The sequence below is a fragment of the Entelurus aequoreus genome, linkage group LG11, assembly GCF_033978785.1.
Source record: "Entelurus aequoreus isolate RoL-2023_Sb linkage group LG11, RoL_Eaeq_v1.1, whole genome shotgun sequence".
Classification (NCBI taxonomy): Eukaryota; Metazoa; Chordata; class Actinopteri; order Syngnathiformes; family Syngnathidae; genus Entelurus; species Entelurus aequoreus.
The window spans coordinates 36,898,602-36,910,048 of record NC_084741.1 but is presented as its reverse complement, the minus strand read 5'-3'; the positions used below and the strand labels follow the sequence as shown (position 1 = coordinate 36,910,048).

General features: G+C 37.6%; 1 protein-coding gene across 3 annotated transcripts; it reads left to right on the top strand.

Annotated features, from left to right (window-relative positions):
* Positions 1 to 734: 734 nt before the first annotated feature.
* tyrobp (transmembrane immune signaling adaptor TYROBP) lies at positions 735 to 11,445 on the top strand. Of its 3 annotated transcripts, XM_062063155.1 has the most exons (7): positions 735 to 749; positions 4,081 to 4,253; positions 4,336 to 4,350; positions 4,413 to 4,547; positions 4,616 to 4,668; positions 4,763 to 4,825; positions 7,126 to 11,445. In XM_062063155.1, exons 2-6 carry the CDS (start codon positions 4,217 to 4,219, stop codon positions 4,817 to 4,819), a joined length of 297 nt encoding a protein of 98 aa, XP_061919139.1. In that variant the 5' UTR covers positions 735 to 749; positions 4,081 to 4,216; the 3' UTR covers positions 4,820 to 4,825; positions 7,126 to 11,445. The 3 variants fall into 3 exon arrangements, with proteins under 3 accessions (XP_061919139.1, XP_061919138.1, XP_061919140.1); XM_062063154.1 differs by lacking the exon at positions 735 to 749 and having other exon boundaries at positions 7,164 to 11,445; XM_062063156.1 differs by lacking the exons at positions 735 to 749; positions 4,336 to 4,350 and having other exon boundaries at positions 4,763 to 11,445.
* Positions 11,446 to 11,447: the final 2 nt, after the last annotated feature.

Below are 11,447 nucleotides of genomic sequence, written 5' to 3'. Positions count from 1 at the left end.
GGCCTACTGAAACCCACTACTACCGACCACGCAGTCTGATAGTTTATATATCAATGATGAAATCTTAACATTGCAACACATGCCAATACGGCCGGGTTAACTTATAAAGTGCAATTTTAAATTTCCCGCTAAACTTCCGGTTGAAAATTCCTTTGGAGGATGACGTATGCGCGTGACGTTGCCAGTTTAACAGAGGTATGGCTTCCCCATTGAAGCCAATACGAAATAGCTCTGTTTTCATCTCATTATTCCACAGTATTCTGGACATCTGTGTTGGTGAATCTGTTGCAATTTGTTCATTGCATTATGGAGAAAGAAGCTGAGCAAGCAAAGAAGAAAGTTGTCGGTGCAAAGCGGAGTATTTTGCGAGGGAAGTCAGCAACACAACACAGTCGGTGTTTCATTGTTTACATTCCCAAAGATGCAGTCAAGATCGAAGAACTCGGACAACAGAGACTCTTACCAGGAGGACTTTGATTTGGATACACAGACGCAGACGCGATACCGTGAGTACGCTTCCAAACGCTCGAACTAGTAGCTAGGAGCTAGGAGCTAGCATAACAAACACCTGGGTGTTTGTTATGCGAGATTAATTCGTGGCATATTAAATATAAGCCTGGTTGTGTTGTGGCTAATAGAGTATATATATGTCTTGTGTTTATTTACTGTTGTAGTCATTCCCAGCTGAATATCAGGTCCCACCCGCGCGCTTCCAAACATTTGATCGCTTGCCCGTACGTGCGTGTCACGTACGTAACTTTGGTTAAATATATAAGCTTTATGAACCTTGGGTTAGGTGAACGGTCCTTTGGGCTGAGTGAGTGTGTGTGTTGTGCAGGTGTTTGAATTGTATTGGCGGGTTATATAGACGGGATCCCGTCCATATAACCCGCTCGAGCTATAACTAGCTCGAGCTAGTAGCTAGGAGCTAGGAGCTAGCATAACAAACACCTAGGTGTTTTTATGCGGGATTAATTTGTGGCATATTAAATATAAACCTGGTTGTGTTGTGGCTAATAGAGTATATATATGTCTTGTGTTTATTTACTGTTGTAGTCATTCCCAGCTGAATATCAGGTCACCCCCGGCTCTCACAGCATCTTCCCTATCTGAATCGCTTCCACTCCCCACTAGTCCTTCACTTGCACTTTCCTCATCCACAAATCTTTCATCCTCGCTCAAATTAATGGGGAAATCGTCACTTTCTCGGTCCGAATCTCTCTCACTTCTGGCGGCCATCATTGTTAAACAATAGGGAACTTTGCGGATATGTTCACTCGACTACGTCACGCTACTTCCGGTAGGGGCAATCCTTTTTTTTATCAGATACCAAAAGATCTTTATCGTCGTTGTTCTATACTAAATCCTTTCAGCAAAAATATGGCAATATCGCGAAATGATCAAGTATGACACATAGAATAGATCTGCTATCCCCGTTTAAATAAAAACATTTCATTTCAGTAGGCCTTTAAACATTCATTTGTATTCCAACACATTTACCCCCGCACATTAGAAACATTTGTGTACAGTTGAGATCGTGCTATAGCACTCATTTGTGTTGGTAAACCAGAAATGATGAGAGATTGTCATCACACTTCAACATGTCTGTCATGAAAATGTCGCCTATTTGCTAGGTCACCAATACAAGCGAAAATATGTTCTTCATTGGCTTACCCTAGATAAATGATGGTTAAATAAATATGTAAATACTTGTAGACAAGGAAGTGAGGACGGCGGTGTGTTGCTAAATGTTCACTCTTACATCACCTAGAAGGCTTAGCGTGGAGATAGGAACAGGAAGTAGGTCTGACCTACACTATATTGCCAAAAGTATTTGGCCACCCATTCAAATGATCAGAAACAGGTGTCCTAATCACTTGGCCCGGCAACAGGTGTATAAAATCAAGGACTTAGGCATGTAGACTGTTTCTACAAACATTTGTGAAAGAATGGGCCGCTCTCAGGAGTTTAGTGATTTCCAGCGTGGAACTGTCATAGGATGCCACCTGTGCAACAAATCCAGCCCTGAAATCACCTTGTTCCCAAATATTTCAAAGTCAACTGTCGGCTTTAATATAAGAAAATGGAAGAGTTTGGGAACAACAGCAGCTCAGCCACCAAGTGGTAGGCTACGTAAACTGACAGAGAGGGGTCAGTGGATGCTGAAGCGGAGTTAGGCCCTGCTCCTTAGTTCCAGTGAAAGAAACTTTGAATGCTCCAGGATACCAAAACATTTTAGACAATTCCATGCTCCCAACCTTGTGGGGACAGTTTGGAGCGGGCCCCTTCCTCTTCCAACATGACTTTGCACCAGTGCACAAAGCAAGGTCCATAAAGACATGGATGACAGAGTCTGGTGTGGATGAACTTGATTGGCCTGCACAGAGTCCTGACCTGAACCCGATAGAACACCTTTGGGAGGAATTAGAACGGAGACTGAGAGCCAGGCCTTCTCGACCAACTCTCAGTGTGTGACCTCACCAATGCATTTTTGGAAGAATGGTCGAAAATTCCTATAAACACACTCCGCAACCTTGTGGACAGCCTTCCCAGAAGAGTTGAAGCTGTAATAGCTCCAAAAGGTGGACCGACATCATATTGAACCATATGGGTTAGGAATGGGATGGCACTTCAAGTTCATACGTGAGTCAAGGCAGGTGGCCTAATACTTTTGGCAATATAGTGTATGTGGCAGGATGACAATTGTGCTGTTTGAGCAATAGATAGTTAATATGTTGTTTTATTCTAAATGTTGCTTTTCCTGCTTCAGCTACACAATTGGACACAATTGGACAGTTGATGTATGCGTTTGAGTGTCGCTCAGAGACTAATTTGATTGGTGAAAATGAGGCTGACTGGCCAAAATGTGCGTGAACGTCGGACAAAGTTGTGATTCTTGGAGGGACTGATTGGCTGATTAGCAACACTAAATCGGCCCTAGTGTGTGAATGTTGAACAGAAATGCCGAGAAGCTTGATTGGATCGTGTTATAATTTGACTTTTGAACTGAGCTTTTGTAGCTCTAAGTCATATCCATGAATTGATTAACGTGGACCCCGACTTAAACAAGTTTAAAAACTAATTCGGGTGTTACCATTTAGTGGTCAATTGTACGGAATATGTAATGTTCTGTGAAATCTACTAATAAAACTCTCAATCAACCAATCAAAAGCCCTCGTAAACGACTGTAGGTTGTCCCTTTACAACAACAGATGGCGTTGCTCCTAGACCAGTGGTTCTCAAATGGGGGTACGCGTACCCCTGGGGGTACTTGAAGGTATGCCAAGGGGTACGTGAGATTTTTTAAAAATAGCAACAATTCAAAAATCCTTTATAAATATATTTATTGAATAATACTTCAACAAAATATGAATGTAAGTTCATAAACTGAACATCAAATCAAGTAGGATATTCCATTCATTACCATAAACCCAGAGTTTCCCCCTCACTAAAATGTCTGTCAAAAAGAACTGTGAAAAGAAATGCAACAATTAAATATTTAGTGTTGACAACTAGATTTTTTTGTGGACATGTTCCATAAATATTGATGTTAAAGATTTATTTTTTTGTGAAGAAATGTTTAGAATTAAGTTCATGAATCCAGATGGGTCTCTATTACAATCCCCAAAGAGGGCACTTTAAGTCGATGATTACTTCTATGTGTAGAAATCTTTATTTAAAATTGAATCACTTGTTTATTTTTTAACAAGTTTTTAGTTATTTTTATATCTTTTTTTCCAAATAGTTCAAGAAAGACAACCACAAATGAGCAATATTTTGCACTGTTATACAATTTAATAAATCAGAAACTGATGAGATAGTGCTGTATTTTACTTCTTTATCTCTTTTTTTTTCAACCAAAAATGCTTTCCTCTGATTAGGGGTACTTGAATTTAAAAAATGTTCACAGGGGGTACATCACTGAAAAAATGTTGAGAACCACTGAGCTAGACTACTGCAGCTTGTAAATGCAGCATGATATAATACTGTATAATGGTTGTACTAAATAGAAAACATGATGTCTCTCACTTCTTAAAATACTTCTATTATTAGAGCAATGATTTCTTCTCCATTGGTTAGCATTTTATCAAATGAGGGAAGTGCAAACAGTGGCCCATTCCTCCTCCTCCTCCTCCAAGTTACCATGGAAACATGACTTCCTCTAAAGGCTTGTCTCCGCTCTCTGATGGGAATCGCTACTGTGCCCTAAACCAGCATGAAGGACACACTTTGTGTTGAGGGTTCTCTATTTGGTGAGTCAAGTGTGAAAACTTTATGTTTTGAATGCTATCCAGTGTGCCTGGAGCCATCATTAATAACAACATTGTCTTGCAGGCTCTACGGGACAAGGTAATTATTTGTACTCCTGTTGGAGGTGGAGCTAGTTTAATGTTTCTTTATGTCTTCAACAGAGTGTGTCTCCTGTTATCTCATCAGCATGCAGTCTGTCGTAGGAATTATTGCCTGCGATATCATCTTGACCGTCCTCATCGCTATTTCCGTCTTCTGCTTTGTGACCCTCCACAAGAGGAAAGCAGAACAGAACGGTGAGTATTAGATTTATGACCGACAGCATGACAATTTTTGTTTTGCCACTAACATGAAATATTTCCAGTCGCATCATCCGCTGATGAAAAAACAGCAGAGACAACAGAATCTCCCTACCAGGTCTGGTGGAGTTTCTTTTTTGGTTCATAAGAACGACACTTATTCATGTTATGAAAATAGAAATTGTTAGCTAATGAATGTGTTTTTTTGGTAGGAGTTACATGGAGTCCAATCAGATGTGTACAGTGAACTTCAAGACTTTAGGAAGTGAAACTTTGTATCCTAACACTGTTGTCTCTTGTGCATTGAAATAAGTTAAAGATGGTTGTTCATGACTTATTCTTCATTGCCTTATTTTAATCTTGTGAGTAAAATTAGAAAAACAAACTTGCTACAGTATTTGTATATAACAGAATATACATTCATTCTAATAACAGAAAATAGAACAACTCTAAGCCAATCTCATCTTAACAATACTTGGGATAGAAATTTAAATGTTCACATATTTAAATCTTTTAGGTAAAGTTGAAACAACATCTTGCTATTTTATTGTTATATAACAGAATATATATTCAATCTAATAACAGAAAATAGAACAAGTTGAACCCAATCCCAGCTTTACAATACTTAGAATTAAAAAAATGACAAAGCCAAAAAGGAGACATACACATACAATACTTATTCGATATAATAATAAAATATATCAAATAATACAAAACAATTGATAGCAACAACAGTATCAACATCAATACAGTAATTGGTTACGGACATGACCATGCTAAATATAATACGAAGTAGGAATTCTTAATTGTAGCTCGAGCAGTAAAAAATGTTTAGGACCTTCTAAATAAAATTTTCAACATTATGAGCGCCCTATAGACATGAAATAACATATGGAGGTTAATATATGTCTTTATTACGAAAGCTTTTTTTTTTTTACATTGAATTTATGTAACTGAAATTTTCATGTTTGAATTTTGTCAACTGAATTTATTTATATCAAATTATGATGACAATTTCAATGGACAAAAAAATGTGTTGGCAAATTGCGTGTTTAAAAATTCAGTGTTTTAAAATTCAGTGTTTTAATTATTCAGAGTATAAAAAATACAAAATAAAGTGGTGGGGGAGAATAAATATTGAATAGATCACAAATTTAAGGTTTGATTTTTATTTTTGCAGAAAATGTCCATGTTTGAATATTATTGTAAACATACACAAAAGGGTAGAAAAAAAAATATAGAGATGCCTACGCTCAAAAGTTGAAATTTTTGTCTTACATGTACATAGTTCTTGATAAAAACAGTACAGTTTGAAATGTGTAATACCTTCAGACAAGGATGCCCACACTGCAAAAATGTACCATGATTTCACAGCATTTAACTGTTTTTTTTCCAAGGTAAAATATTGTAATCTTCAACAAATAGGATATCCCTATATTTCGCAGCAAATAATTATTTCACAGTAAAATACTGTAGCATAGTCCTCTTAAGGGGTTCCGTAGACTACATAGCACACAACTGTACAGTAAGTGGTGGTATGCTGATAAACCGAGAGAGCAATTAATTATACAAATACATGTACAAAGTTACAGCATTTAGTTGTAACTTTTTTGTAGTTAGTCATAAAATCACAGCTCTGCAGGTACAATAAATTGTTGTAAAAATATTTCACAGTAAATTATTGTAAATGTAATGCAAATATTACCTAATAATTTGCTTAGAATTTACAATTACATTTTTTACACTGCTATGTGAGGACCAAGGGCCATTTGCAAAAAAAATCCCAGAAAGCATAATGTATAATAGCAGCTATAGAGGCAAAATGATTAGAAAACAATGTATTGTTAAAAAAGTTAGATGAGCTAATACTAATGATTAGTGTATTTACTGAGTTCTTCAAAGAACTGCTTTGAATAATTTGAGATACTTTTTAAAGTTTTACAAACAAAATGTGAAGCATAAACTGCAAAAATGGATATCCAAGCAAGTCAGAACTTTTCTCCCCGTCACTCACACACACCAGTGCAAGGATTGCTCAATATCTTTTTTTCACTTGGTACTTTTAATGTTTGACAATTATAAAAAAAAAAATCACAAGAATCTGCTAACAGGTCACACATTTTAAGACTATTTTAAATGTTTTGTCTTATTTTAGGAAGAGTATACTTAGAATCAAGCTGTCTGCTTTCTGTGAGTCAACATCTGTGAGTCATTTCCAGGATGAAAAGAAACAATTCTAGTCTACGTTGTATTTCTCATGGCTGCAGGACAAACTACATAAATGCAAACAGAATTATGAGGTAAAAACAACAACAAAATACAAAGAAGTTTGCTAAAAAAAAAAAATACTTCTAGGATTGTTCCCATCAAAGGTTTTTTTGGCTGGACTTGACAGGATACTTGGCTAAAACACAAGAAAAACAGTTATGTTTAATTAAAAAGAACAAGTGCGACTATAAAGGCTTACCAATTGGATGTGTCTCAGAACTCGCAAATTCTCTTGTTTCTGTGGGAAATATATAATGCTCAAACTTAATTTTCCTATACATATTTACTGTGTATTTTTTAAACTGAGCTCACCATCGTAGTCCATTTGTCTGACCACCGCAGCAGGTCTCACGTTGCTTTCCTCCAAACTGTCTAATTCTCCACTTTGGCCCAACAAGCTGAGCCCTACAGGTGTGGCTTTCCCTGGACCTTGGACAGCTGCGACTCCTACGCCGTCTTCCTCGCTGTCCACATCAACGTGCTCGCCGCTTTGAGGATCGGGAGATGCCATGCTGGTCACATCCACAATGGCTGCTTCCACCTGCCTCCCGGTTAGCGATTGAACAACTTCTTTTGTCTGAGGAACCTCGAAGCTGTCGTCTTTGTAAGCACAGAGAAAGTGTTGCACTGACTGTCATACATTGAGTACAGTAGGACATGTAGGTTCAATCTAGAGATGTGATCGGCCGATTTTTGTGAAAAGTATATGATCGTCATTGCCAATTAAGGCCAAACACAGATCCCCTCTGGCTGGCAAAAATTGTGTTCCTTCTGCCGGAAACAAACGCGAGATTGTTCTAATCATCGCAGACTTGGTAACAGAAAACAAAGACGACTATTTTTGGGCAAATGAGGATTTACAACCTTATCGTTATGAAGCTGAATATATGGAGCGGGGGTCAGCAACCCGCGGCTCTATGCGGCTCTTTAGCACCGCCCTAGTGGCTCCCTGGACCTCTTTCAGAGATGTGTGAAAATGGAAAAAGATGAAGAAAATTGTATATTTTTTGTTTAAATATAGTTCCTGTAGGAGAACAAACATGACACAAAACTTCTTAATTGTTAGAAATCCCACTGTTTATGTTACACATGCTTCACTGATGAGAGTATTTGGCAAGCACGGTTTTGTCCTACTAATTTCAGCGATCCTTGAACTCATCGTAATTTGTTTACATGTGGAAATTTCTCCGATGCTGCCACAGAAAGACATGTTTTATGCCACTCATTCTTTGTCTCATTTTGTCCACCAAATGTTTTATGCTGTGCGTGAATGCATAAAGGTGAGCTTTGTTGATTTTATTGATTTGCTGGAGTGCTTATCAGGCACATTTGGTCAATGATGACTGCAAGCTAATCGATGCTAACATGCTATTTAGGCTAGCTGTATGTACATTTTGCATCATTATGCCTTGTTTGTAGGTATATTTGAGCTCATTTAATTTCCTTTACTATGTTATGTCCTATGTATATTTAATTTATATTTGCATGCCTCATGGCACATTATCTGTATGTAATATTGGCTGCATTTCTCATAGTTGTTTGTGTGCCATATTGTTCCAGACCACAGCAAACGTTACCCAGCTTGCAAAGATTGTAATAATTCCACTAGAAGAAGACAGCATGCCGTTTCCTTAAACTTGGACACACACATCTATACCTTTGGCCATTCTGAGCCAGTTATTTCCAGAAGTTATCTCAATCCTCTGAGAAGCCTCTATTTTCCTAATGATTTCCAATGTTGCAAAAATGTGTAGAATAAATATTAAGATACAACATTTCTGCCAACAAAGTTTTGCGTCAGCCTTTGATAGTAGGCTAATATAACTAATATAGACACTTACATCATGTGTTGCCTTCATTATAACACTTATATAAGACTTTTAATTTTTTGTGGCTCCAGACAGATTTTTTTTTTTTATTATTTTTGGTCCAATATGGCTTTTTCAACATTTTGCGTTGCCTACCCCTGATATGGAGGATGAACTACTGGTTATAGAAGCGAGCACGAAGGAAGGGTGAGACATTAGAGCAGACGGAAGCTGAGAGAGTGAGGTGAATGAGACATAAAACTGTGAAATATGGAATTTGCTACTTCAACATAAAAGGGATTGCTTACCCAAATAAACCGGAAAAAACTTCCGCGGCCAGTTGGACCAAACGCACAACTGTCTATCAGTGAGTCACACTTTATATTGATCATGATACACTCAGCACATCATGCGTGTACCATGAAAGACAACATACGCTGTCTGGCTGGCTGTGTACAAAGAAAACATGAAATGTGGACTAATACTTTACGGATACTAAATATGATTGTTTTTGTTTTTCAGACAGTAAGATTGGTGACGTATCGCATTGTGTTGTGCATTAAAAACTCAAACGCATTTTGTGTTTTGTCGTAGAACCTAGCTTATCTCTTTCCGTAGTTGGCTTTTATGGCTAATACCGAAGCACGCCGATGTGTTACTATGCTAGAAAAAGTGTTCATTAATGTTCGCTCTTACAATAACAATGTCGCTACAGCTTGGTATTATACAGGTTACGAAACGTTAAACGAAGTATTGTTGACGGTTTTTGAATGCATTTTTAAAGTGATTTAGAGGTAGAATTGATTGCTCCCATTAGCTGTGTTGCTGGTCACCAAGGACAAGCCAATTTTTACATGTTGGAATGAAAAAAAATATAAAAACTTTTGTGTTCTGGTCCCTCATAAGGATTGTTAACAATAGGCAAAATTCCCAAAAAAGTGCAGTTCCCCTGGGGGGCGAGGCTAAACATATTACACACCAGTAGCAAGCCAGGAGCATGTGTCGTAATAGCGAAGCTAACCGTTAAGCTAGCATGCTACGACACCAAGAAGTAAGTGCTTAGTAAAGATTAAGAAGTGTACACTAGGGAAGTGTACTGTAGATGGAAGCGCATTACAGCAGAAATTGAGCAGGTAATTAATACGAGTTAGAGAGAGGTATCAGCATTGTCACAGTCAGACAAGACATGTAAGAGGAGAGTGTATCGAGCCATAAATTGGTGGTTTAGAAACCAAGGGTAGTATTAGTTTGTGATTAGAGATGTCCGATAATATCGGCCGATAAATGCTTTAAAATGTAATATCGGAAATTATCGGTATCGGGTTTTTTTATTATCGTATCGATTTTTTTATTTTTTTATTTTTTTAAATTAAATCAACATAAAAAACACAAGATACACTTATAATTAGTGCACCAACCCAAAAAACCTCCCTCCCCCATTTACACTCATTCACACTCATTCACACAAAAGGGTTGTTTCTTTCTGTTATTAATATTTCTGGTTCCTACATTATATATCAATATATATCAATACAGTCTGCAAGGGATACAGTCCGTAAGCACACATGATTGTGCGTGCTGCTGGTCCACTGATAGCACTAACCTTTAACAGTTAATTTTACTCATTTTCATTAATTACTAGTTTCTATGTAACTGTTTTTATATTGTTTTACTTTCTTTTTTATTCAAGAAAATGTTTTTAATTTATTTATCTTATTTTATTTTATAATTTTTAGAAAAAGGACCTTATCTTCACCATACCAGGTTGTCCAAATTAGGCATAATAATGTGTTAATTCCACGACTGTATATATCGGTATCGGTTGATATCGGTATCGGTTGATATCGGTATCGGTAATTAAAGAGTTGGACAATATCGGAATATCGGATATCGCCAAAAAGCCATTATCGGACATCCCTATTTGTGATCGATACTAGAGTGGTTAGGTTGATATTTTTTTCTCTTTCTTCAGTAAAAGCATTTAAGTCCCATCTTAAAACTCATTTGTATACACTAGCCTTTAAATAGACCCCCCTTTTAGACCAGTTGATCTGCCTTTTCTGCTCTTGTCCCCCTCTCCTGCGTGGAGAGGTTATTATGTGACCACAAATGAGGCGCTAGCTGTTCAAAGACGGGACCCGAAGTAGACCACTCATCTGTGCATCAGTTGTGGACGTCTCTGAGCTGCTGACCTGTCTCCACTCAAGATGATCCCCTGCTAGCCCCACTATGGACTGGACTCTCACACTATTAACTAGATCCACTCGACGTCCGAGGGGGTCCCACATCTGCGGTCCCCTCCAATGTTTGTCATTGTATCCCATTTGGTTGAGTTTTTTCTTGCCCTGATGTGCATGGGATCTGAGCCGAGGATTTACATTTAAAGGATACACATGATGTGTCTTTTTCTAAAATGTATAAATTTATTTCCAAGCACATGCCTATATTTGCATTCCTAGAATGATGTTATTCCCGAGTGCGGCCACCGCTGCTGCTCACTGCTCCCCTCACCTCCCAGGGGTTGGAACAAGGGGATGGGTCAAATGCAGAGAGTAATTTCACCACACCTAGTGTGTGTGTGTGACTATCAGTGGTACTTTAACTTTAACTTAATGTATTATTCAATGAAGTCTTTTAACAAATGTTTGAATTGTATCCTGATTAAAAAAGTACCCTATTATAAATAAGGCATATTTTCAGAGGATATGCATTTCTACAGCATGTTTTAAAGAAATAACATATTAAAAAATGACTTCTGAGTATATTATATTGATCAACTAATTATTATTTTGTGGGGGCAATAGAGGCGAATTAGATTGTT

What these genes read in the sequence shown, in the direction of transcription:
- tyrobp (XM_062063155.1), top strand. Translation starts at nt 4,217, where the DNA reads ATGAAGGACACACTTTGTGTTGAGGGTTCTCTATTTG. An exon ending in GAGGAAAGCAGAACAGAACG is followed by an intron (nt 4,548 to 4,615) that starts GTGAGTATTAGA and finishes AAATATTTCCAG; the next exon opens with TCGCATCATCCGCTGATGAA. An exon ending in CAACAGAATCTCCCTACCAG is followed by an intron (nt 4,669 to 4,762) that starts GTCTGGTGGAGT and finishes TTTTTTTGGTAG; the next exon opens with GAGTTACATGGAGTCCAATC.